Here is a 27,780-nt window from a genome sequence, read left to right as displayed (position 1 = left end):
ACATGACTAGGCCTACCATAGCCTATCAGTAACTGAGTAACCTACTTTTACTCTTTACTCTTTAGAGAATAATTTTTTATTGGTCAATATTATCTTCTGAGTAGAAAATAATATGTAAAAACGAATTCTAACAATAATGTAAGCAACAAATGATGAGAACAATGATAATAAAACAACAGTTGTCCGTTTTTTAAAATTATGTGGTTGCTATGACAACCATCCAAAATCCTTAATAATTCACTAAAATTATACAATTCTTAATATTTTATATTGCATGGGCTATAAATATATGCTAAAATGCTTTCTGCTACTATACTTAAAATGTGGTGATCAATTGGTTTGTCAGGGTAAACACCATTGAAAATGGAATAACATTGCCTTTTTTGGGGTGTTTGTTTTCGTTTTGATTGCTATAACAACCAAATATTAAAATACAAGAGTAAAGATAAGTAATTTTAAAAAATTCACAAACATATTTACTTGTAAACAAAATTTCTCTTCAAGATCTTAATTCCTTCATATTTGTCCCCCGCCTTTCGAAGAAAGCAGGGGACTATTAAAATGGGTTCGTCCGTCTGTCTGTCTGTCTGTCTGTCTGTCTGTCTGCCTGCCTGCCTGCCTGCCTGCCTGCCTGCCTGCCTGCCTGCCTGCCTGCCTGCCTGCCTGCCTGTCCGTCCGTCCGTCCGTCCGTCCGTCCGTCCGTCCGTCCGTCCGTCCGTCACACTTTTTGGGACACAATAACTCTCTTCCTAATTGAGCTAGAATGTTCAAACTTGGTGTATGTGTTTATTAGGTCAATGCCTTGATGGAGTTCGAAGATGAGCATTTTCCGCTTAGGGTAAGCAGAGATAAGCAATTTGATTGGTTGATGCTTTGGGACACGATAACTCTCTTCCTAATTGGGCTAGAATGTTCAAACTTGGTGTATGTGTTGATTAGGTCAATGCCTTGATGGAGTTCGAAGATGAGCATTTTCCGCTTAGGGTAAGCAGAGATAAGCAATTTGATTGGTTGATGCTTTGGGACACGATAACTTTTAATTGAGCTAGAATGTTCAAACTTGGTGTATGTGTTTATTAGGTCAATGCCTTGATGGAGTTCGAAGATGAGCATTTTCCGCTTAGGGTAAGCAGAGATAAGCAATTTGATTGGTTGATACTTTGGGGCACGATAACTCTCTTCCTAATTGAGCTAGAATGTTCAAACTTGGTGTATGTGTTGATTAGGTCAATGCCTTGATGGAGTTCGAAGATGAGCATTTTCCGCTTAGGGTAAGCAGAGATAAGCAATTTGATTGGTTGATGCTTTGGGACACGATAACTTTAGTTCTAATTAAGTGAGATTGATGAAACTTGGTGTATAGATTTATTATATGAATACCTTAACTAAGTTCGATAATGAACATTTTTTGCTGAGGGTAAGCAGAGTGATAAGCAATTTGATTGGTAGAAACTTTGGAACACAATAACTCTCCTTCTAATTGAGGTAGAATGTTCAAACTTGGCATAGGTGTCTATTAGGTGAATGTTTAAACTTGATGTATATGTAGATGTTCATTAGGTGAATGTCTTGACTGAGTTCAATAATTAACATTTCGAGCTGAAGCTAAGCAGAGCTAATCGATTTCATTTGTCGATGGTTTGGGACAAGATAATCTTGATTCTATCTGATAGAGAGTGATGAAACTTAGTGAAAAAAATAAATGTGCGATTAATTAATATGTGTCATCTATTTATTTTGCAATTTCGGCGGGGGACATCAGCCTCACTGTTGGCTTGTTTATTTATGTCTTAATAATGTCCAAAATAGACAATTAGCTGCTGCAGAATGTTATAACACAAAGATCTCGATTCCTTTCGAAATTCGCGCATATCGGACCGTAACTTTCTGAATTATGGCCCCTGATTGTACGAAAAATCGCGTTTTTAGGTTGTGGACCCTATAGAGGTCATAATTTTTATCCGATTTAAAAAAACGTATTATTATATCACCGTTACACCCTAAGGAAGGTCGAGTGAAAATCGGCCCAAAATTGACAGACAAAATGGCCGCCGTTCGTTCTCAAATAGCGTAAAAATATGGTATATCAAGGTTGTGGACCCTATAAAGGTCACAATTTTTATCCGATTTTGTTGAAACTTGAAATGTAAGTTTATAACCCAAAGATCTCGGTTCCTTTCGATATTCGCGCATATCGGACCTAAACTTACTGAATTATGGTCCCTGATTGTACGAAAAATTGCGTTTTTAGCTTGTGGACCCTATAGAGGTCATAATTTTTATCCGATTTAAAAAAACATATTATTATATCACCGTTACACCCTAAGGACAACTGAGTTCGAATTTCGTGAAAATCGGCCCAAAACTGACAGACAAAATGGCCGCCCCTCGTTCTCAAATTGCGTAAAAATATGGTATATCAAGGTTGTGGACCCTATAGAGGTCACAATTTTTATCCAATTTTGTTGAAACTTTAAATGTAAGTTTATAACCCAAAGATCTTGGTTCCTTTCGATATTTGCGCATATCGAATTGTAATTTCCTGAATTATGGCCCTTGATTGTAGGAAAAATCACTTCCGTTTTAGCTTGTTTTCTATCCATCTCTCGAAAATGTGGGCGTATCCTGCCTGGCAGCCGCTGGTTATCCTGAATTATAGCCCTTGATTGTACGAAAAATCACTTCTTTTTTTGAGCTTGTTCTCTGTCAATCTCTTGCAAAATGTGGGCGTATCTTGCATGGCAACCGCTTGTATTTCATTAAATGCAACTATATATATATGGTACGCAATACAAAAGACACATAAGAGAAACGTAGATCATAGCGAGCACACAAGCCTAACTAAAGACTGGTCTTTAATTATACAAAGACCTGCGTAAAACACACAGTCGAACGATAAATTGCACGGTAAAACAGTTTCACTTACCAAATTTTGATTTGACACGTACGTGTCAGATAAAGCCTGTTGGTCCTTGATATATACTCCTTTTGGTGCAGTTATCGCAACTAGCGAGAAAACACATCAATTAAACAATACACACAATTGACATTCTGTTTTTACCGGTCGGTTGTTGACCTTGTAGAAGTCACAATTTTTTCGATTTAAAAAAACTTTACAATATATCACTGTTGCACCCTAAGGATGGTTGAGTTCAAAAGTGCAGGACATTTCGAAATGGCCGCCCCTTGTTCACAAATATTGTGTATCAGGGTTGTTGACCCTCTGGAGGTCATAATTTTCATCCGATTTGGTTTAAAGTTGAAATAAATGTTTATAACCCACAGATCTCGGTTCTTTTCGATGATCGCGCATATCGAAACATAACCTCCTGAATTATGGCCCCTGATTGCACGAAAAATCGTGTTTTTAGCTTGTGGACCCCGTAGAGGTCACAATTTTTATCCAATTTAAAAAAACGTTACAATATATCACCGTTGCACCCTAGGGATGGTTGAGTTCGAATTTCATAAAAATCGGACCGAAACTGACAGACAAAATGGCCGCCCCTCGTTCGCAAATAGTGTCAAAATATTGTGTATCAGGGTTGTGGACCCTCTGGAGATCACAATTTTCATCTGATTTTGATGAAACTTGAAATGCATGTTTATAACCAATAGATCTCAGTTCCCTTAAATGTTTGCGCATATCGGACCATAACCTCCTGAATTATGGCCCCTGATTGTACGAAAAATCACGTTTTTAGCTTATGGACTCCATAGAGGTCGCAATTTTTATCCGATTGAAAAAACTGTTTGAATATATCACCATTACACCCTAAGGATGGTTAAGTTCAAATTTCGTAAAAATCGAACCGAAACTGAAGGACAAAATGGACGCCCCTCGTTCGCAAATAGTGTCACAATATTGTGTATCAGGGTTGTGGACCCTTTGGAGGTCACAATTTTCATTTGATTTCGATGAAACTTGAAATGCATGTTTATAACCAACAGATCTCAATTCCCTTAGATGTTTGCGCATATCGGACCATAACCTCCTGAGTTATGGTCCCTGAACGTAAGAAAAATGACGTTTTTAGCTTGTGGATTCCAAAGAGGTCACAATTTTTATCCGATTTAAAAAAGCGTTTGAATATATCACCGTTACACCCTAAGGATGGTTGAGTTTGAATTTCATGAAAATCAGACCAAAACTGCTGGACAAAATGGCCACCCCTCATACGCAAATATTATAAACATCTGGTATATCAAAGTTTTGGACCCTCTTAGAGGCCACAATTTTGATCCGATTTTGATGAAACCGGAAATAAATGTTTATAACCCAAAGATATTGGTTCCTTTTGATATTCGCACATATCGGATCGTTCGCGGATACCCGAACCCCACTTCCTGGATTATGGCCCCTGATTGTTTGAAAAATCGCTTTTTTAGCTTACGGATTCTCTAGAGGTCAAAAAAAATTTCCGATTTTAAAAACTGTTTAAATACAACACAATTGCACCATAATGAAGGTTGAATTCATATTTCGGGGAAATCTAAATGAAACTGCCCAACAAAATGGCCGCTCTTTGTACTTAAAACATATCTTTATATCCCAAAGATCTCTGTCCCTTTTGATATTTGCACATTTCAGGCCATAACTTTCTGGATTATTGCCCCCAATTGTACAAAAAATCACGATTGTTTTTAGCTTGTTCTCTATCCATCACTTGCAAAATATGGGCGTATCCTGCCTGGCAGCCGCTGGTTCTCCCCTAGCGTTAATTAACTCACCTCTCAGACAGTTTCTTACCCTTGTTAATTAACGCACCTTATTTACAATTTTAACGCGGTAATGCTGAATACCGTATTTTTCGGTGTATTAGGCGCACTTTTTTAACCAAATATTTTATTTTCTAGAAGGGGTGCGCCTAATACATAACGTTAAGCGAATCCAGGCTTTTCCCGTGTAGACACCAAAGTCGGGAGTTCAACAAATAACTGCCCTATAATCAACACATGTCGACCGGGTGACGCTACCTCAAAAGTTTATGATAAATTACCACACAAATTAAACACAATACTGTTTCCTTTCGTGTCCATTTATATTTGTCAGTAATATTTTAGATAGTTTAAAATTCGTCAATAATTATCGCCCGTATTTCTGTTATTTCGTGCATAAAAATTAAAAAAGATGTCAACATTTTAGGCTATCCCGTGTACAGTATAGTGTTTGTCATAACTGGCAATGCAAACACCATCGGCTGATAGCCGTTCAACGTTAACGATGTTTTAAAAAATAGCATACGTATCGTTAATATTTCTTGCTAATGCTACATCGTATATTTCTGCTATTCCGTATACTCTTGGCCATTATCGGCAGTCCTCTCACGTCCCCGTTCAAGGTCAGTGGTGCTGTCAGTCAAGTTGACGAATAGGGCGGGATATGCATTCATACAAGCATTTTCATTGGCTCAATATAAGTAAGGGTGGGATTAGAGTTAAACTGACATATATTGAAGTTGTTCTCTTGTCTACGATATCACCCCTGGTGGAAGTGGGCGGCAAACTCCAGAAACGACGACAACGAAGTTGTTCTGTCTAACCTGTTCTCGAAACGGCAAATCTTCACGGCGTCTATGATTGACAGTTAACCCATTCTTTCTCAATGTGTGGATAACATGCGGCGCTCTATCTATTTGCTTTATCTATTACCGCACTCTTTAGCGGTTCGTCTCGTAGTCATTCTGAATAAATTTATTTACTATACATTGCTGTAACTTATATATTTAGCCGTTTCAAGTTACCGATAGTTTTCATGCAACGAAGATTCACTGATTAACCTATTGTTATAATTTACCGGTATCGTTAATTATCTACCGGTGAGTTGTCATCGTATGCTTTATGAAGTTGTTTGTTGTTCACAAAATCATTGTTTCTTTGATTGGTATTAAAAATGCTATTGTCTTATGATACTGATAGATATAAATGGCCTCAATCTAGGTATTGTCATGCTGCGTGTAGTGGGCGAGACAATTGACACAATCGTTTGATTGTCAGTTGTTTGGATAGTATAAAATAAACTAGAATTATTGTTTCTCTTTTTACCGGTAGTCAGGATTTAAGCCGTGAGTAACTGATCATGATAAATTATTTCTACAGTTTTTATTTCATTTGTTTATCATCAATACCTATTCATTTATCACAGCCAATTGCTCGTGAATTTAACAGGATGTAATAGACAGCCATTTGTGTTGTGGGCGGGACTCTAACGACAATTTGACTTCCGTACAAGCGCCAGAATTACCACTTAAGTTATGAAACAATTCAATTGAAAGTTGTAATTAATATAAAGTCTTATGCAATTCAAAAAATGTATATAGAGTTTAATTTCATAAAGAAATATATATAAAGCTTGATACAGCTAAATATCGGTAATTATTATAACTGTAAACAGTAAAGTTTGGCCCAGTTACTGGAGATCGCAGGTGTATTTGAATCACGTATGGTAACTATGGTATGGCACCTATTTCACAAGGCGCTGGAGAAGGGTGTGCCTAAACCATGCATTTTTATTTTTTCCTGAAACACCTCTGCCAAACTCGCCCTGCGCCTTATCTACGCATGCGCCTAATACACCGAAAAATACGGTAATAATTGGGAAATTAATTTTCTTTCGATAGACGTACAGTAGAATCTGTAGGAGCAGCCACTCCATTCAGCAACATCTCCTTGTAAGCGGTCACGATAAATTGTTTGCTCCTAATGCATCTAAGCATAAAATTTACTTGATGTCAGCACCAACAAACACTCAGATTTTATTGAGAGGTCACTCCCGTTAAGCAGCCAGTCATGAAAATTCCCTTGAGTGGCTGCTTAATACAGATTCTACTGTACAAATAACACTACAGACCTAAAAGCTTCATGGTAGGTAAACTTGGAGTTGTCCCTGGTGGTGTGAATAATTTTATATTCCAGCATATCTTCTTACATGATGTTAGCTGAAGTTTATATCCCTGATTTCTTGCGATATCAGTTTTCCACATTTCTTTCCAGACTTATTATCATCGCTTACCATATTAGACACTGCTTACTACGAAACTAGTAAAATCGTTGATTTTGGCATGAAATACATGTAAAATGTCATTTAAGCTAATAACAGACACAATATGTTTTCTATTGCACAAACGAAGGCAGGTAATTATTGAAGAATATTAGTTATTATTACTGACAATGAAGCTGATACAGGAATTAAGTATGAAAATTAGCGAATGCCCACCTATTTTTTTGTACTCATCATAGATAAGTCATATCGTTTCACAAGGTAACAATTGGTTACTAAAGTGGTCCCTATTTTTAGTCCTTAGTTCGGAGGATGTCATCTTGCTGGCTCAGTCTCAGATCTACAAACAAGAAGAAAAAAACTAAGTCCGTCTGTCAAGGTTGAAAAAAACCCAACCTTTTTTAAAATACAGTGAAAATAATTTACACAAATACAAACAGAATACATGTCTGGAAAATAAAGACTACAGGTCTATTTAAAGAAGAGATTTTTTATGGGCTCCATAGATAAAAAAAAAAATGAATTAATATTATCACGTTAATGCCTATTTTTGGCGAATGATTGCCGCTTGCAGCGAATGCACAACCCTGTAACTGAATTGTGATAATTGAGAATTTGTCATTTCAGAAGCAATATGTACGTAGGTTAATTTTATTAGCACACTTATTTGAGGCTGTGGACAACCATACTTAAGAGGATAAACCCTAGAGATTAGATTTCTTCAATATTAAATTATAGACTTGTGACGCACCCCTTATAGAAATTAAAATGTTTACAAAAAGAATTGTGCCTAATCCATCGAATAATTATGGTATTCATTAATGGTCTCACTTTGTGATGAACCTGATAAATTTAGACTATTTTTTTTTTTTAATTAATTCATAGTGACGTTAAGTAATGGTATACATATATAATCATTCATAATAATTATCAAGTTATATAATATTCATTTTGTTTTATTAACCATACATAATAATATGGAGAATCAGATTTTGTAAATTTTGGTATTTTTCATACCATGTATATCTATTTATTTCCATTATTTATATGATTTATCAAGGCTATTTGGAATCAAGCTTATTTGAAAACGGTTAGTATTACTGATCGGCCGCTGCAAGTCAGACCAGTCTGTCTCTTTAGCAGGGTTCCCATGACTGCAAATTAACTGTAGTGCAAGCTTTTATCTATAAAAACATGTACAGTAAAAAGTAATGATCCTCTCTGGGCTTAGAACCCCTTACTTAGTACATTGAACCACATAGCCTACAGCAGTTGAGCTATATCCATATATGCACACCAGGGATCTTAATCAGATCATTATTGTCGGCATCAGCAGCTTGATGTTTGAAAAAGCTGCTTCATAAAACAATTAAGTCAATCAACTTGCTTGTTGGCTACAATAATAGTCATACCTTAGTGAGAATTGCCCATGTGGTTCATAATTAGCAATTATTTTGGTAATTTTGATAATCGGTATGAATTGGATCATACATTTGATGATTTCACTGAATAGTTGTGAGTTAAATTTAAATATTCATGGAATAATCCCCTGATAGAACACCGAATATCCAGAGAAACGGTCATTAATGATATATTTTTCCGACAGAATCTCCAATGCTGAATCCTGATGACAAGTGACATGCATCGGTTGGAATTAGGTCATCAAACCAGTGATGCTAGATTAGGTTTTAAATAGTGTTTACCGTTATGCTTATTTATTTTATACACATGCTGATAGTGGCTTAATTTTTAAAATATTATTATTATTGAAGGCTATGGCACAGTCAACCGAATTTTATTTTATAAAGCAATTTCAATTATGGTTGTCACGTGATCATTGTGTCGTTTGTCTATCATCTTCGAATGAATAACAACTTTGCAAGTAATGTGATAGACAAAAACAACAATTTTATTTTGGCTACTACATTTTCTGATACTGGCTGTAGTTGACTGCTGAACTATATCTATATCTTATTACAAACGTTTCGCTTTATCCATTGAATAAACGAAGACAGTAATTCATTCAGTATGTGAATTAAATATGAAAATTTTTCAGAAAGATGTACCTATTCATTTTGTCATTATTTTTTGTGGTAATCGCATATATTAGTCTTTTCAGAATACAGCATTCTCCATAATAAATTACCAAGAATTATTTTTGTTATTTTTGGTTATATAAAAGGAAACAGGAGCTTATGCAGATAATTACACCATTCCCTACTGAGACCTCATTTGACAGAGAGTTCTGGCCAGTTGGTTTCAAAATAGATTAAGAACGCTGATGAACGCATGCTTGTGGACATATGATGTTACCCAATGTAATATATAAATATACAATTTTTACTTTTAGCAATGAAACCGAATCTGATTTGGATAGTGATACAGATGACAGCATTCCTCGACGTCAGAATTACAGAGGACGACGACAGGATTTAGTTGGAAAGGTCATGTTAATAGAAAACCTAGAGAGAAAAAAGGGTGGTTTGCTTGCTGTGCCTGTACTTGTTGTTCTACCAGATGCTCATGATCTTGATTTACGTACAAAAGAACACATTCTGGTGAAGTCATTTAAAGATAATAAATTGTAAGTAAACATGATAGGGTAGACACGCAGCACAAGAATAATATGGATTATGTTCTATTAGACTATAAACATCTATCAACTATTTAAGCCGTAACAATTTTTTTTGTTTACATTCTGATTAACAGTAATATTTAGCTTTTTATACGCCCATATGGAAATGTGGATGTATATTGCCGTCAGCCTTGTCCGTCCATATGTCAGTCTACCGTCCATCCGTCCGTCGTCCACAATCTCTTGGGAATGCTGTGACGCCAAAAGCTATCATCCGATTGTTTTAAAATTGATATATGTTGTTTACATTAGTGAGATGAAGAAGCTTATTTAATTTGAATAATTTCTAATAATTTCTTCTGGAGTTATGTCCCTTGTTTCACTTTGTTGCACCTTGTCAATGTTAGACCGACAAATGTTATCTTTCTATCTGTATGAAATTTATATGCATCATTTAGATTAGCGAAACAAAGAAGTTTATTTAATTTCAGCAATTTCCTTCAATTACTTCTAGAGTGATGGCTCTTGTTTTACTATGTGATCCTTGTGAACGTTGAAATGACAAAAGTTATCATCTGATCTGTATTAACTTTATATGCATTATGTAGATCTACATATTATTAAAATGAAAAAGCCTGTCAAATTTCAACAATTTCTGTAAATTACCTCCTGAGGTAAGGCACTTGTTTGAGTTTGCCCACCTCCAACTTTTCCCCAAATTTTCGTTGGACTGAATGCTTTTCACTACAGACAGAGGAACAAATGGTCATGTCTTTGCACTAAAATTTGTATGAGGTTGACCACCAAAATTCTCAGATACACAAACTTGAAGAAGCATTCTAAGAAAATGTAACTAGTTGCCGTACATATCACTGTAGGCAACCTGAAAACCCCGTTATCCTTCCGCCTCAAAATCATGAATATTTACCAAAACCTGGCAGAAAATGTAAATTCAAACCCTCTTCGTCCATTCTAGACCAAAGAATCAACAAAAATGGGCATGCAAAAGGGGGAAAAAGAGACAGAGAGAGAATTGCTATAAATAGACGAACTACAATTTGTGGGGTCCAGAGATGGTGAAATTTAATGGTGGTCTGCCTCCAAACAACGAAAATTATAATCTGGGCTGTATGAAATTGTCTTGTAAATGCCCCCAATTACCTACAAAAGAATAAATATGCGACAACCCTTGTCGATGCCCGGACAATTTAGCTGCTGTGGGCGTATGGTTCGTTGCCTGGAAACCTATCTTTGGTATATCATGTCAAGACAAGTGACGCAGTATTGCACGGCACGAAGTCGAAAAGGCAATGCAAAAAGTCAAGATTGATGCAAGGACTCATAATCTAATCAACATGGCTCGAAATGTTCGCTTGTCTACTTGTAGCCGAATTGCGATTTTTTAATCTGACAGGTAGCAAGTAAAACTACCTGTCGCATGCAACAGGTGGACTAAATTTTATTTGATGTTCAGTAAATTGACTTAAGACCACAATACTCGCGTCCACGTCACGTACATTTAATTATTTGTTTCAAAATGCAAGAATTAAGCACAGAAATACTGTGAACAGCCACCATTTGCACTGTTTACATTTCGCTCTGGCGTAGGCTACAGTTACTCACACAGTTTAGAAGTTCAAGTACCGATAGCTAGTTTTATAACAATGAATTTCACACCATCTACACTTGGTTTCATCTGCTTGACACCAGCTTATAGCATTATAAAGTATTATATCTAAATAAATTAAAACGCACCCCCAAGTCATCTGAAATAATTCTACCGTAACGACACAGTAAATATAGTGGTGGCTGGAATTGAAATGCACACGGCTCGTTGCCTGATGTATTTAATCATTTAAAAAGTTTAAAACAATTTCCATAAATAAAGGCTATGAATAATTTATAAGACAATTTGACAAAATCAAATAATTAAGTTGGAAAAATATTTTATATATAAATATAATTTGTACTTAATTTGTAGTATAAATATAGACAGGATGTGAGAAAGGGATTCCAGGGGGCGTTACCCGTCCTTCACATGGGTACATGTAAATACTACGTTGCCATGTACATGTATGATTCGTGTTTTGATATTCAATTTATTACGGATATTATAAAAGCTGAATTCTACACCTCAATGGCAAAATTCAATTTAGCACGAAAGTTTGGTACCGTGATACTTGGCGGAATTCACGTGGATATGGATGATAGAATTGTACGAATTTTTGAGTCGCTGAGCCAAAGCAGATTCGACGACTTTCAAGAATTTTTTGGCTTTACGATGTCGAAGAAATAGAAAGGTTTTATATTACGATATTTATATGGAGCAATGTACGTAAAGACCTAAACAATTTAAGAGTGTGTACCTACAGTTCGGTCGTCGCGAAGGTTTGACGAAACACGACATTACCATGTTTTTTATCATGGAATTCCGTGATTTACCGAGTGAACACCGAGCGAATATCGAGTGACATGATAGCACTGCCTCGGTGTTGAAAACACAGTGTGACTCGGTGTTTTAATTAAACCATGCCTCTGATCGTTTATTTTCGGTGAAGTACGTGTGAAGATTGGTGTAAGCGTTTCTTTGATCTGTTATATCATGGACCGTATATACTGTTATATCATATCACAGGATAATTCTGTTATTTAAACCCGGGCATTGTTATTTTGCCTTTTAAACAGAAATATGCCCATACCCACACATTATTACTTCATTAATATTTGTTAGATATTTGTAAGACTTGCATCGATGGACTATTACAAATTCAATCAAATTACAGAAAAATTATAAAATGCACACCCAGTATATGCTAGTCTTTCTGGGGGCGTAGTGTTATCCATCTAAATAGTAATTCACATACTGACAAATAATTCAAACATGGCATTTAATATCGGTGAATCATACCTCATTTAATATATCTTTTCTGGTTTAAATCACAAATGAATTAAAAGCCTTCGTCTCCTGATATGTAATCACACAATGCCAGAATTCACTGTCAACAAGTTTATAGAACTTTGTTGAATACATGTACATGGACACGTATCAGTCCGATAATACCTTGCTGCCTTTTTCATTTCGGCACCAAAGAGTCTGGTGGATGCATACTGTCAATCAAGATTCCATAATGAGAATTGATACGTGACATCAAAAGAAACGATTGACAGAACATAGACACCCCTTTAACAATAAACTGTTACCTTGTTGTAGTCGTATGGACAGTATGACTTTTATTGTTAATTGTCAGTAATAATTACAAATTTTCAGAAGAGATGTTGATATATTTTTGATTATGCATGTAGCTTAAGTCCTTTCAATAACCTGTATTTATTACTCAAATGGTTTCTCAATTAGCAGAATGTCAAAATAAAGAAAACACAGTTACACTTACAATATGACTAACTAAGAAGTTATTTGTCGCAATTTCACTGAGTTGTTAGGATTTGGCCGGACCCCCCACCCCAGTCCACCCGCTACATGTAATACCAATTTGTAACAAGTAATTGTGATTACTGTGTTAGGTAAAACTGGTGTTTTTAGGAATGTGGATATGTGTTAATAAAATCATTCCTTACACCGGTGGTAATTATTTCATTGTATTGAGCACAAATGTCATTCCTTAAATAGCCCCACACCCCTTTAACAACTTATAAAGCATGCTTTTTTCTGTTAGGCAATTTATTCTACACTCTTTGATGTGCTTTATAACTATTGAAGAGGCTCCAATTCATAAGATCTGGTTGTTAGATGTTTACTCTGTGTGTTGATGGATAAAACAATCAAAATTAATATTTGTGTCTGTGATAATTATTGGAAACGGAACGGTTTTATTAATTAGGATATTTATCGTCTATGGCATGAATACGGTAAGCAGGCAATATGTATTTGGAATTTACAAGTTGAACGGGTGTCAGTAAACCCGTCCACAAGCAAACTCGTACACGGTTAAGGTAATACTTGACTCGTATATAATTTAATTGATTGGAATAAATCAGTTTTACTCATTGGTTGTTTATATTGTTTTATTTACCTAATAATCAACTAGCTTGGCTTGCCATCACGACAGAGATTAGTTCACCGATGTTTTTATACGCCCACATTTTCATGTGGACGTATATTGTCGTCACCCCCGTCCGTCCGTCCACAATTGTTTGTGAACAGTCTACAGGTCACAATTTTTATCCGATTTCAATGAAACTTGAAATATAGGTTTATCACCCTAAGATCTTGATTCCTTTCGATATTGGCATGAATCGGACTGTAACTTCATGGATTATGGCCCCTGATTGTACGAAAAATCACGTTTTTAGCTTGTGAACACCGCAGAGGTCACAATTTTTATCCGATTTGGTTTAAACTTGAAATGTATGCTTATAACCCAAAGATCTCGGTTCCTTTCCATATTCGCACATATCGGAAAGTAACTTCCTGAATTATGGCCCCTGATTGTACGAAAAATCGCGTTTTTAGCTTGTGGACCCTATAGAAGTCATAATTTTTATCCGATTTAAAAAAACGTTTTAGTATATCACCGATAAACCCTGAGGATGGCTGAGTTCGAATTTCGTGAAAATCGGCCCAAAACTGCGAACAAAATGGCCGCCGTTCATTCTCAAGTAGCGTAAAAATATGGTATATCAAGGTTGTGGACCCTATAGAGGTCACAATTTTTATCCGATTTTGTTGAAACTTGAAATGTAAGTTTATAAACCAAAGATCTCGGTTCCTTTCGATATTAGCGCATATCGGACCGTAACTTCCTGAATTATGGCCCCTGATTGTACGAAAAATCGCGTTTTTAGCTTGTGGACCCTATAGAGGTCATAATTTTTATCCGATTTTGTTGAAACTTGAAATATAATTTTATAACCCAAAGATCTCGGTTCCTTTCGATATTCCTGCATATCGGACCGTAACTTCCTGAATTATGGCTCCTGATTGTAGGAAAAATCACTTTCTTTTTAGCTTGTTCTCTATCCATCTCTTGAAAATGTGGGCGTATCTTGCCTGGCAGCTACTGGTTATCTTAAAAAAAAGGTTTATTATATCACCGTTAAACCCTAAGGACGACTGAGTTCGAATTTCGTGATAATCGGCCCAAAACTGACAGACAAAAATGGCCGCCGTTCGTTCTCAAATAGCGTAAAAATATGGTATATCAAGGTTGTGGACCCTATAGAGGTCACAATTTTTATCTGATTTTGTTGAAACTTGACATGTAAGTTTATAACCCAAAGATCTCAGTTCCTTTCAGTATTCGCGCATATCGAATTGTAATTTCCTGAATTATGGCCCTTGATTGCAGGAATAATCACTTTCTTTCCATCTGTCGAAAATGTGGGCGTTCCTGAACGGGGAGGGGGGGGATCACCACCCGAGCTCTGAATTTATGAGACCAAATTTTTCTAGACCAGTTTTTTGCGTAGATTCCGAATCTGGGTGGTGATCATGCATTTGAGGGGGCGTTTTAGAGATATGGGGGTCCAATGTCTACAATTGGGGGAAAATGTGATTATGTTGACATAAATGATGACCATGTTATATAGTAATAAAACTTAAAACATAGATATGACGTCACCCTTTGATGTTTTTAACCAGTATATAGGAGAATGTACCTTTTCTTAAACAATCGTCTATTAATTATTAATAAAACTGTCCATTATGTATTGAAAATAATGGACAGGTTTACCAATAATAGACACTTATCTGACAAATGAACATGTATTTTGGGATAATTTATTCTCTGAATGAATTAAATTACAGTACATGAAATTACTTTAAAACCTCATAGTTACCAAAATGTCACATGACCGAATGTTGATTTCACATGTTTGTCTACATAAAGAATTCCACTTAAATCCGTCCGTTACATCTCACTTGTCCGTTTAATAGTACCGGTATGATCGGCACTAGATCGATGATACGTTTTTATACGCCCAAATTTTCACACCTTTGTGGACACTCTACAGGCCATAACTTGAATAGGTATATATCCCAAAGATCTTGGTTCCTTTCGATATTGGCTTGTATGGGACGTAAATTGTACACACTAGAGGTCACAATTTTTAGCCCATTTTCATGAAACTGAACACGTGTGTTTATAACCTGATTCCTTGCGATATTGGCACATATCAGACCATAACTTCCTGGATTGAACAAAAAAACGTGTTTTGAGTCACAATTTTTATCTAATTTTAAAAATCATTCAAATATATCACCGTTAAACCATAATGACCGTTGAGTACGAATTTCCTGAATTGGTTTGTGCCTTTGATCCTGTGTCCTGTCACTTATGTCAGAGTATATATTAAATTTCAAATCAAAATTTGGACGGCTAGTACCCTCCACAGTACTAAATATTATAATATCTAAATCATTTTCGTGAGCAGCCTTTCCATCACACTTTGACAGCTATTATCCCCCATATCAAGAACATCACAATTTTTACGGCTATTATCATCCATATTGAGTACATTACCAAATGTAATCCGTATCCAAATGCTTATCACATATATTCTCATTATTAATATTTGTTTTCGACTGTGTTGTAAACGTGTCGTCTCCATGTCGTATATTTTGGAATGTCTGTGTATGCTTGCATTGTATGACTGGAGTGTTTTGTCACATGTATTCATGAGCATGTGCATGTTGTTTTAAGAACATATCCATTACTTTGTGACTTTTATTTTAGAAAACTATCCATTATTTGTATCTCTATGGTGCTATGTTTTAAGTTTGATAATAGCCTCGGACTGTCCATTATGTAAATACAAAAAAAAACTTCGGGGCTAATGTCCCTCAGTTGTTCTTTCTATTTACATAATGGACAGTCTTCGTCCATTATCCATCACATAAATTTCTAGGACTGCCCATCTCTAAATAAGTGTTTATGATGCCCCTGGACAACTGTTTTGATTTGTGAAGAGGTGCAGTTTTGCGTGTGTTGGGGGGGGGGGGTAAAATTGGCCGGAAATGAGCTCACATCGATTTAAATGATGATTTTCTTAGAGCTTGATGAAACATCTGTCTATAAGATTCCCATTGTGTGGGGGTGGGCGCCCGAAGGGGATGGGGGCAACACGTGTTTTTGTGGACAGAAATCATTTGGTTCTAAATTGACCTTACAAGTTTAAAAGTGGTTTCTTGTTAGCCTTTTCGTTCAGTACCAATTTCTTCATTCTAAATACTAAATTATAATGGTACTTTTCAAGAGATCTGGAAATGTAAAAACAAAGTAAATCAGAGACATGTTTAGATATTAGTTTATTCTTAGTCCTCATCAGAAGATTCAAAATCAAAGTTCATAATATGAGCGGGATAAATATCTTCTTGGTTGCTGACCAACAGCTCGCATATATCCTTTGGATATATAACAACCGTTAATTGCCAGACTTTATTAGGGGTAATAAATTAATCATCGCCGCAGCTCAACAATTTTAGTGAATGTGTATTATAAACCTGGGGTCTGTTTCACGATTTTATCTTAGTTAAGATTTCGAGAAACAGGGCCATGGTACACTTAATTTATCAGAACACAACAATAATTTTCTTGAATATTGTAAATGAAAGTTTAAAACTAATAATGACTTTAGAATACATGTATAGTGAAAATGTTGAAATTGATCACTACAGCAATAAATTGTTGTTTCAGAATTAACAGATCTTTAACAAATAAATCATGCTATAACACTATTCTAAACCCGTACCCAAGAATAAATATTAAATATTTAGATTTCAAAATGTTCACAATTAAACAGAATTAACAATAAAAACAAAATCACAAATTACTACGGCATATTATGAAAATCTTTTCAAATAAAGCGACCAAAATAACAAAAGAGATTTTAAAGTCGTTTTAGACTGGAAACTAACTGATTCCCAAAGGTGATTGCATGCTTTTATAAATAGACACATGGAGCCCGTGCTCTCGATCTATCATCACGTTGATAAATCAAATAATAAAAATTGGATCCACTCGACCCATAGTTTATTAGCACCGGGAGAAAAATAATAAAGCTATTTCATACAATCGTAAACAATAGAAAAATTAACAAGTGTTTAAATTTAGCTGTTCTTGTAAAGCCTCTATTTCCATATTAAGTCAATGGACAATATCACCGCCGGCACATATCCCTATTTGCATTAGTGTTATTTGATATGTGAATTATCATTTGTTATATATGTGGAAATTAAATTTTTCTTGGATAGTCTTTTTTACAACCCAGGTAAGAAACAATACATTTATGCATTAAAACGCCAATGTGTAGTAAATATAGACATGACGAAACCAATAGTTTTTCATTAATTGCTTTTCGAAACAGATTCGTTAGTCTGATATCAATGGAGGCTGGTCCGGATATCGGTAAATAACGTGCATTTATACTTCAGTGGTACGCACGATAATATATATAAACAAATTAAACCCACAAAAAAGACGAATATATAAATAATTGCAGCCCGACTATGGTACGAAGTATTAAACACGTAGTATTCATCAAGAAATGAAATACGTATAAGAACGAACATATGTAACTACAGCACGTATAAATCCATGTATAAAGACCTACACTTAACAAAGACCGATCTGCGTAAAACACATGGTCGAACAAGAAATCGCACGGTAAATTGGATTTAACACCTACCCGTCAGATAAAGCCTGTTGGTCCTTGATAAAATACCTTTGGTGCAGTTATAACACGCTTTCGAGAAAACTCACCAAACAAAGAATACACACCGTATCAGTAGTTTTTAACCCGTTCGTTAATTAACACACCTGTACAGAAAACACACTGTCGCCAAGATTTTCACCCCTAGCAATAATTATATCACCACTCAGTCAATTTCTCACCCCTGTTAATTAACACACCGTATCTACAGATTTTAGCCTCTTCGTATTAGATTTGTTGCGATAATTCGAGTTTTACCGATATTCATACAAATTTACCAAATCGGGAGATATCTATGCCCTAAATGTACAAATAACACTATTACTACTTCTCAGTGTAAATATGCAGAACAATTGAGACGGGAAAATAACGGAAACAAACTTTTTATTGGTAGTCTTTATTTTCCAGATACTTTTCAATAACTTGGTGTAAATTATTTTCATAATCATAGTATCCTATTTAATTATTCTGTAGCGGGACTAAAATCTAATTACACTCCTTCAAAATCTACAGTTCAAAGAATATCGGTGTATCTTTAAAACATGTTTTGGAAATCTTAAAGTTGGCGAAAAATGCCACCCTTTATACAGACGAAACTACAAAATTTGGCTCTAAATTCGGCACATACGCAATAAACGATCTTCGTGAAATGGCTGATAAATCTGCGCAAACTACATTAATGATATTTACCGAAATTTTGGCAGATCTCGACGAAATTGCTGGACCATTTAGTAAATCCGTTATTTTCGAAATTAAAAATACAATGTCAGACAGAGCCAGCACCAAAAAACTTTTTAATTCTTTATTTACACAATACAGAGGCAGTATTGGCGCTAAATTAGTAGAAAACTGGTCAGATTTATCAGATTCAGAGCGAAATATTAATATGAATATTAATCATTTCTTTTGTGGTCTTCATTTATTAACTGGTTTGGTGGATAAAAGCGTTCTGGAATTGAAAAAATTTGAAGAGCTGTATTTTAAAAGGTTCTCGGCCCAATAGTCCAGGCAATCTAGGGCCAAATTAGGGTTAACCTAGGACAAATTGCAAAAGTAACTAAAGTAGGCTTATTTTGAAGATAAATATATGTACCGTATCATATCCAAAATATAGAAAAATATAATTAGTGGAACATATTGTATTTTACGCTCAAAGACAGGTACCCCCCATCCTATTTTGGACGTATTTTGACCAAATTCGTGAACACACTTTTACGTCGCAACAGGTTTTACATGAATATTTGTTTGTATTTGACCATTAAACCTAGGGAAATAACTGAAGAAAGCTATTTTAAGTTTTAGAACAACATTTGAATTCAATAATTTAATTTTTTTCCTTCTGAAATTACATATTTTTTTCTAAAAATACATATTTTTTTTCTGAAAATACATATTTTTTTTCTGAAAATACATATTTTTGTCTGAAATTACAAATTTATAATTATTATGCAATGCTAGATACACTATTGTTGTCATTCATATCAGATTACAAATTAAAATATTCATTCAGATACACACGGAGACTGTGGTACTTCTCAGCTGCTGAAGTAGGTGGCAATGCATGTGGTTGAACAACAGCACCACTAGATCTTGCCTTCTCGTGAAATTTCTGCAGTCGAAGAACATCAACACTTTCATGTGGTTTTCCATTGTACAGATGTACAACTGCTCTTTCGCCAGCTTTGACAATCTCCTCTTTCGAACTTGTTTGATCCATGAATACACGTGCTTGTTAAATGAGAAAGGCATATTTTCTAGCTTTGGTTAGCACCGCTTGTTTGCCAACACCATACAGCCGAGAAGTAGTGTTACAACCACTTACAGCATGCAGAAACAGGAGATGTTCACACAGTGAAGGGCCAAGCAGAGACCTTGCTGTTGTAATGTCCCAACACTTGGTAGGTTTCAATGACATTTTCTTTGGTTCCGTCGTAAAGAAGACCTTGTTCTTGGCATCCTTTATGTGGTGAAACAATAGGACCAGCAAATCTGTGTCTTCACCTATTAGCACTGTATAATGGTGTTGTGCTGATTCAATGGCTGTTAGAACAATCAGAGCGTCTGCATCTCCACTTACATGGCGAACATGATTTCCATCACTCTTGAGGCAGTTGCCAAGCATGTTAACAAACTGCTGCTTGTTATCTTTGTTTGAGAGAAAGTCTTCCTTTTTCATCTGTAGAGGCATGTTGCTTTTGAAATTGACCTTGGCACCAATACCCTGAGAACTTCTTCTTGCATGTGTACAGTCCTTTGTTGTTGCACCATCAGTGTAACCATCAAACACAACAGTTACCTCAGGATACCTGGTTTTTACATAGTGAGCATACTGTCCACAAATAGAAGACCATGTGTTGCCCTTGGTCCATGGGATTCTATGAAGTAAAGCACCTCCATCAAGAACATACCTGACCTCTTCATTGTTTGGCCTTAAATACTCTGCAGAAAGTGTTGTCCAGAGAGCATTCGCAAGTGATGATTTGTTGGCAAGTCTCATGACAGTTTTCGAATCAAACAGAGCTGTTGGAAATGAACAGAGTTCGTGTTTGAAAACATCGGAGAGATCACACGACCTGTTTCCTGCGGTCACTAGTCGTTGGAACAGTAGGTGGGGATCTACTTGAATCTCTTCTCCTTTCACCTTCACTGTTATCTTCATATCCATTGTCACTGCCTGATTTTTCTTCTGAAATGAGTGAGCAGCCACACATGTACCCTCCATGGACTGAACTATCTTATCACCAAATGACTTCGCATCATAGACATTGACTGTAGGATGAACAACAACGCCGGTGGCAATACTTCTTAGAGTCGAATCTGCTCCAAAGGGATCCATTTCAGTCAGATCTTTCAGAATGATACCGGCATCTTCCATGTCCTTGGTGATTCTGGCATTCATGCATTCTTTATGTTGGTCACTGGTTGTATATACAACTTCAGTCAGTTCTTGCATTGAACGGTTCACCTCGGCACAAGCTGGAGTAGACATGACCCATATGAGTCTCTGTGCTTCTGTGAATCCTCGCCCTCTTGTCAAACCACCAGTTGTTTTGATACTGCGCATGAGACACTGTTCTATAATAAGATCCACAGAGAGACCTGCCCATGCCCTGTCTGATCTTCGAACAACATGTTTTCCACTGCAGAATTGTTGATAGACTGATGGGTGCTCTTCCTCTAATCTTGACATTTTCTGGAGGTAGAGATAGACAGACTTCAAATACAGGTTGTGTCCAGATGACGCAAAGAATGGTAACATGTCGTGAAGACATTGCAGGTGCAGAGACCAATCTCCCATTCTTTCCCCTTCATGAACTTGCGTAGTAAGTCAAGCATTGTGAGATACTGGATCCACAACTTAGGTGTCTTCTGATCTCGGAATGATGTCTTCAACTCTTCAAGTTTAGTATGAAGTTCATTTAGATCTGCATTGTTGTCAAGTTCTTCTGAGGAAATATTGCCAGATAATGTTTGTTCCATAAGGTGAGAAAGCTTTGTGATGTCTGGACTGCATGTGTCCACGAACAGCTCTTGCAACTGCTTTACCTGTCATCATGTGAGTTACTGTATTGGCAGCATACACAAGCTCGAGTAGTTCACGAAGTCCTGATCCTCCCATCAGATGTCCAATGCATCCTAGGAAACTCATGAGAATGTGGAGCCCTCCAAGACGAATAACCATGCCCTTTATGTCAGCACTGCCTCTTTCATTCTCAAGAATCACATTGGCCTTCCACCACAAAGGTTGATCAAACGTTATGACGGGAGTACAGTTGTGCCGTTTTGCATGGGATGTCACAAATACAAGAGTTGAATAGATGCATGACAGGTCATTCAGATCCAAGTCTATCATAGGAAGAAACATGACTGATGATGGTCCTGTGTGGCTTTTTTGATTTACTAGTTGCATAAAGCCAGACCACTGTGGTCTCGATGTTTTCAGCAACAAAGATGTTTTCCAAAGCAGATCAATGTTCCGGTGAGGTTCTTTTGCAGCTGGATACACGAGTGGTCCATAGTACATATCTGACAAAGCATCATTTCTCAGAATGAAAGACTTGATGTTGATCCTACCAATCCTTGTGATTTCTTCAACTGAAATGTCTGCTCTCTTTATTTGTGTGGTCACTTTTGCACTTGGTGTTATTGTAGAGATGATTCCCATACCGTGAAATGTCTTTTCTCCATCAAGGGTTCTGATATTGTGGTCCACATTGTCTGCTGCATACTGAAAAAAGTGTTCAGGTGAATGGTTATGGATTTCAGTCCCTTGTATTACAGGAGCACATCTCTCAAATCTCTTGACTTCTGAATATGAACAGCAGAATCCATGTTCGTTAAGAGAGTCGATTAGGAACTTGGACTGGAAGTGATGATGTAGCTGAACACCCAAGCCTATCTGCATTGGAGCTAGAATACTTTGTGGCAGAGATGCTTGCATGATTGCTTGTCCTACAGAAGCCAACTTCACATTCACATTCTTTCCTTGAAATATAAAATTCAAAAGATGCTTCAGACTGGATGGTAGGAACTCCAAAGCCTTGTCTACGTCTGACAAGTCATGAGCATCAGGATATACATCTCTGTTTCGTTGTACTTGTTTGATGTCATTTTTGATGAAACAAGCTGCAGTCTCCATGATCTGTGACTCCTCATCGATGACACTCCGTTGCTGTTTCTGATGAAATTCTTGCAGAATTGCTGATGCTGACTTTTGAGAGAGACAACGTTGGACTTTCCACGGATCTCTGAAATTATGAGCTTGTCTCCAAAGTGTTGTTTGAGTTCCTTCTTCATATGTTTGAAGCTGTATGGTTCTATATTTTCATCAGAAGTGAAGTCAGACATTTTCTGTATTAGGTCTGTGATGGTGAGTTGTTCATCTTCATTTTGTTCTAGAAACCACTTTGATAAATGCTTTTGATCGTATGGAATCCTTGGGTCTTCCACTCATTTTTCATTTTGGTGGGTTTGGACTATCGCCGGCAGTAAAGATCTTTGGTATCTGTCTACCAGTCCTGAAAGACACATTGCACTGTTGATGGTACACAGCATCAGCTGCTGGCAAATCTCCAACAACAGAGATGCGATCTTGCACAGCCTTTGACCAATCATTGATGACTTCGTTACAGATGTTGCTTATTTTTGCTTGAAAGTCCATTGTCCTCACTGGAATTAGCCGATGCTCCTGTTTCTTACCATCATACACGTCTCTGCAACCACAGAAAACACACATGTTCTTATAGTCAAAGTGGCTTCCATCTGATTTTAGAGCACACCGTGTATTTATCTGCAGTTCTAAATCTTCAAGATATTGCCTCTTCTTTGCTTTTACCAGGTTTGGATTAACAAACTCACGCCTACATTTTGTATGTACATGCTGGCCGGGAACAGTTTGTATGTTAGTTTGCCTCTCTTCGTTTGCTTTGTGTATTCCTTCACATCCTTTGGCTGTTAAGGTAACCGTTGGTTCGTCACCTGACAAGGGATCTTTTGCAAAACGTGCACTCTTCCATCACACCATTCAATCTGAAATTATAAAGAATAAAGGTAAGTACTTGAGTTTAGAAACTAATGACAATAAATTCATCAAAACATTATATGTTTATAGTTTACATAATGATTTCTATATATTGTGGAATTAATAAAATTATAAATATAGCAACACTAACATTTATTTCCAAAGCTATCGGTTATCATCATTATAAAAAGAAAATAATTAATAAAGATATAAGAAAAATATTTTCTAAAATATATACCATGAATAAACCATGTCATACTTTTTCTAAAAGAGTTTTGATGTTTTTTAAAATATGATTTTCGCATGCAAAATGATATGTTATATCTGATAAGAACATATAGTGAACATAGCTATAGTAAAATATTAAATAAAAAATGATACTGTCTCATTTAAAAGCCTAAAGTACACAAGAATCTTCGAAATGCGGCTTTTGTCACATACATTTGTATTTACAATTTTGGCCCGAACGGGTTTTCATACTTTTTTTCACAGAAAAACGGACGTGTACATATTAATGATCTTTTGATGACATTTTGACACATATGTAATATTCTTTTACATAAACAACAATATCATAAAAATTTTCAACTATTTTCAGCTTCTTCCGTGTTTAATAGGTGTAGAATGATGTTATTGCCGTCAGCAGACGTGATTCAAAATGCGTGCGATTACGTATCATGAAATTCGCATGATTTCACTATTTTATCCCAATTGTTTGTTTTCACAGTTACATTAACGCATATTTACGACATAAAACGTATTTGTAGCTACTACTTACCATGTATAAGGGTGCTATTCCGGGAAATCCTCATAACTGTTGTCAGCATTGACGGCATTAAGGCCGATCGCTCTTCAGCGTACGTTGAGTAGTCTCCCTTGATTGGTATGGAGGTCTCCCGGGGCCAGCAGCAAACTCGCATTTTGTTAGTAATTTGAGGCCTATTTTTAACTAACTTCCACTAAATATTTCGATCTACATTTTTAGTATGTTTATTTATGATGTTATTAGAGATAAAAGATCGCAAAATGAAAACTTTTGCAATTATATGTAATATTGCCTGGACTACAAACGATTACAACCGCTACATCATTTTCGCCAAACGAATTGAGGTGTGTTCTATTGGTTCGAACCATCTGTAAGGCCTTTACTCAGGGTGGAGACGAAAAGTCGGGTTGTTATTTTCCTTTCAAGTTATATTTAAATTCCTTAGGGAATTCAAAATTACTGCTAACGCCATTTCATGATAACCGGTTTAATATCATTTTTATACGCCCACATGGAAATGTGGTCGTATATTGCCGTCGCCCCCGTCTGTCAGTCCGTCCGTCTGTCTGTCCATCGCCCACAATTTCTTGTGAACACTCTACAGACTACATTTGTCATATGATTGTTTTGAAATTGATATATGTTGTTTGCATTAGTGAGATGAAGAAGCCTTTTTAATTTCAATAACTTCTGTTAATTTCTTCTGGAGTCATTTAAATTAGTGAAACGAAGAAGCCTGTTGAATTTCAGCAATTTCCGTTAATTACGCTTGAGTTATGGCCCTTGTTTCACTTTGTTGTACCTTGTGAATGCTCTAACGACAAAAGTTATCATCCGATCTGTATGAAACTAGTAAAACAAAAAAGCCTCTCGAATTTCAACAATTGTTGTATATTACTTCCAGAGTTATGGCCCTTGTTTTAGTTTTTAAAACCTTGTGAACCCTCAAACGACGAAAATTATAATGTCATCTGTATGAAATTGTATATTAAATTTCCCCTAATTACCTACAAAAGAATAAATATGCAACAACCCTTGGCCACTGCTCGGACGATTTAGCTGCTGTGGGTGTATGTTTTGTTGCCTGACAACCTATCTTTCACAATGCCGCAATTGTAACTTATATGGCCAACCATATTTAAACTTTTCTTGGTGATTTTGGGGCAGAAAATCGATTGACCCAAACCATTTCATTAGTTGTTAAAATTCCTGTATTCCTTATAGAATGCCAGGCTTTGAGTTTGTAGCATTATAAACAGTTAATATTAAGACATTTAAAGTAGCTAAGTCTCTAACTCAATATCATCCAAAATCTTCGACATTGAAAACACGAATTATTTGTCAATTTAAATCAACATTGATGTTGTGATCTTACCGGGAAAAGATGGGCTTCTGATATCCAATATTTAAGACAAAATAAACATTTTACCATTGGTACATGAATCGTGTACCATAATGCGTTTCAGGCCCATTCTAACAAGGGACTCGAAGAACGAGGCTAGACATTCAATAAGTCCATTCTGAACATCTGAGACACGCTACCTGCGGAGAAGTATCTCAGGCACAGTCAATAGCCATGATATCCATATCACGTGATCTACACATCACAGGTCATGACATTGACGTCAATGGGTCATGAGGTCAACATTGTAAACAATAGGTTTATCTTCAGCATTGTGTCCGTTGCACCCATAAAGACTATATAATTCGTACAATCCCAACATGTTCTCTCTTCTTCCAATGATTTTTCACAAAAATAACATCTACAACTCATAGAATTGACGTTGTCTTCAATGACAGCGTCTGCGAGGGTTGTTCATAGAGGCCGCCATATTGCACTATTTTGTGCGTCGATCGGGTCTATTTCAGATATACACAATCAAATCTGTTGATGTTTTTAGCGTTCTTATTGACAAATAGTTAATGTGTTTCAGTTCTAAAACAAATATTTTAAACTTAAACGCAAATTTAGAAAATAGCCAAATTCTGGCTGAGATTACTGAGCAAAATGGCCATTCACTGTATACTTGCGAAAAAAAAGCTAGCCACCAATTAATTTTCGTACGTTAGTTACATACGTCAACAAGTCATGTCAAACGGTGACGGCATATTCATATCGGGAGAGTATGCGCAATAAATACTATGTAGACTAGAATAACCAGACGCTAGAAATTTTCATTTGATTGAGACTTCAGACATATGTCGCTGAACGGAACTGATTTGAAATTAAGAGTAAAAATGGAAACGATTGAATGTAAATCAGTTTATATATATTCATATTAAATTATTATATGCGTTACGACCCAGTTCTGGGCATTTGTGTCAATTTCTAGGTCCAAAATATTGGCGATTTAGCTCCTTTAAGGCATGGGTATATTGTTAAAACAACTAAGCGTTTGCGCATGCACACACATGTCAAATTCAGTCGTCTCATAGAGTGTATTCCGTTACTTCGCAGTAAGGAAATAAACAATGTTTTCTGACTGCGATAAAGTAATTTCGTTTCAGGGGTATGCGTTTACGTTAGTTTTACGGCGACCAAGGGACATAACTCTTATTCTCACTAAGAGTTATCTGCCTTGATTATGGAAGCCGGGTAGATTTTGAAGCATTTATAACATATTTCCAAATGGTTATATCCTCAAAAATCAAATGTAGTCAGACTTCCATTGTTGATGAATGAAGTTTTTATGATAAGTCTTGTCATATAATGTTAAAATAATCCCGAAATAGTGTCTGTTGTAAAAAAATTGAGCATGAACCACTGTAACAGTGGGAGGGGTTCATTGTCAAATTTGACACTTCAAGGAAGGGTTGATGAAAACTGCCGCACGCTGGTTTATCTATCCATGTTTGCTTTTCTATCGGTTCTTACATAAGATTTACTGTTTAGCGTGTCTTTGATTCGTGTGTTACGTTTAATTGGCCGTGGCACTGCAAGAGGAATAGTTCAGATTGCCCCAAATTGTGATTGGACGGTTGATTAGGAGCATACCACGCTGAATGTCTGAGGATTGGTGGAGCAATTACTCATTATTAAGACAAAAATTCAAAACGTCCATTTTCACTTTTGACCGTGTATCTCTTTGCAAGTGAAATGGAGCGGTCAGATAAGCCACCCATATGAAATGTTTATGTTCATGTGTAGGTAATTGGCCTGTTATTAACATACACTGGTTACCTCTAATAAAAACAGCAGTGCATTTCCGCAGTTTTGTAGTAGTGCATTTCCGCAGTTCTGTATTGTTTCT

At 36.2% G+C, this 27,780-nt stretch overlaps 1 protein-coding gene across 1 annotated transcript in view; it reads left to right on the top strand.

The window, feature by feature from the left end:
- Positions 1 to 27,780, top strand: part of LOC126821486 (AT-rich interactive domain-containing protein 4B) — a 338,016-nt gene that overhangs the window by 68,137 nt on the left and 242,099 nt on the right. The window contains exon 7 of the mRNA XM_056101477.1: positions 9,351 to 9,584. Within this exon, the coding sequence (XP_055957452.1) occupies positions 9,351 to 9,584 (234 nt within the window). The remainder of the gene's footprint in view (positions 1 to 9,350; positions 9,585 to 27,780) is intronic.

The sequence above is a fragment of the Patella vulgata genome, chromosome 5, assembly GCF_932274485.2.
Source record: "Patella vulgata chromosome 5, xgPatVulg1.2, whole genome shotgun sequence".
NCBI lineage: Eukaryota > Metazoa > Mollusca > Gastropoda > Patellidae > Patella > Patella vulgata.
This window is presented reverse-complemented; position numbering and strand designations above follow the sequence as displayed.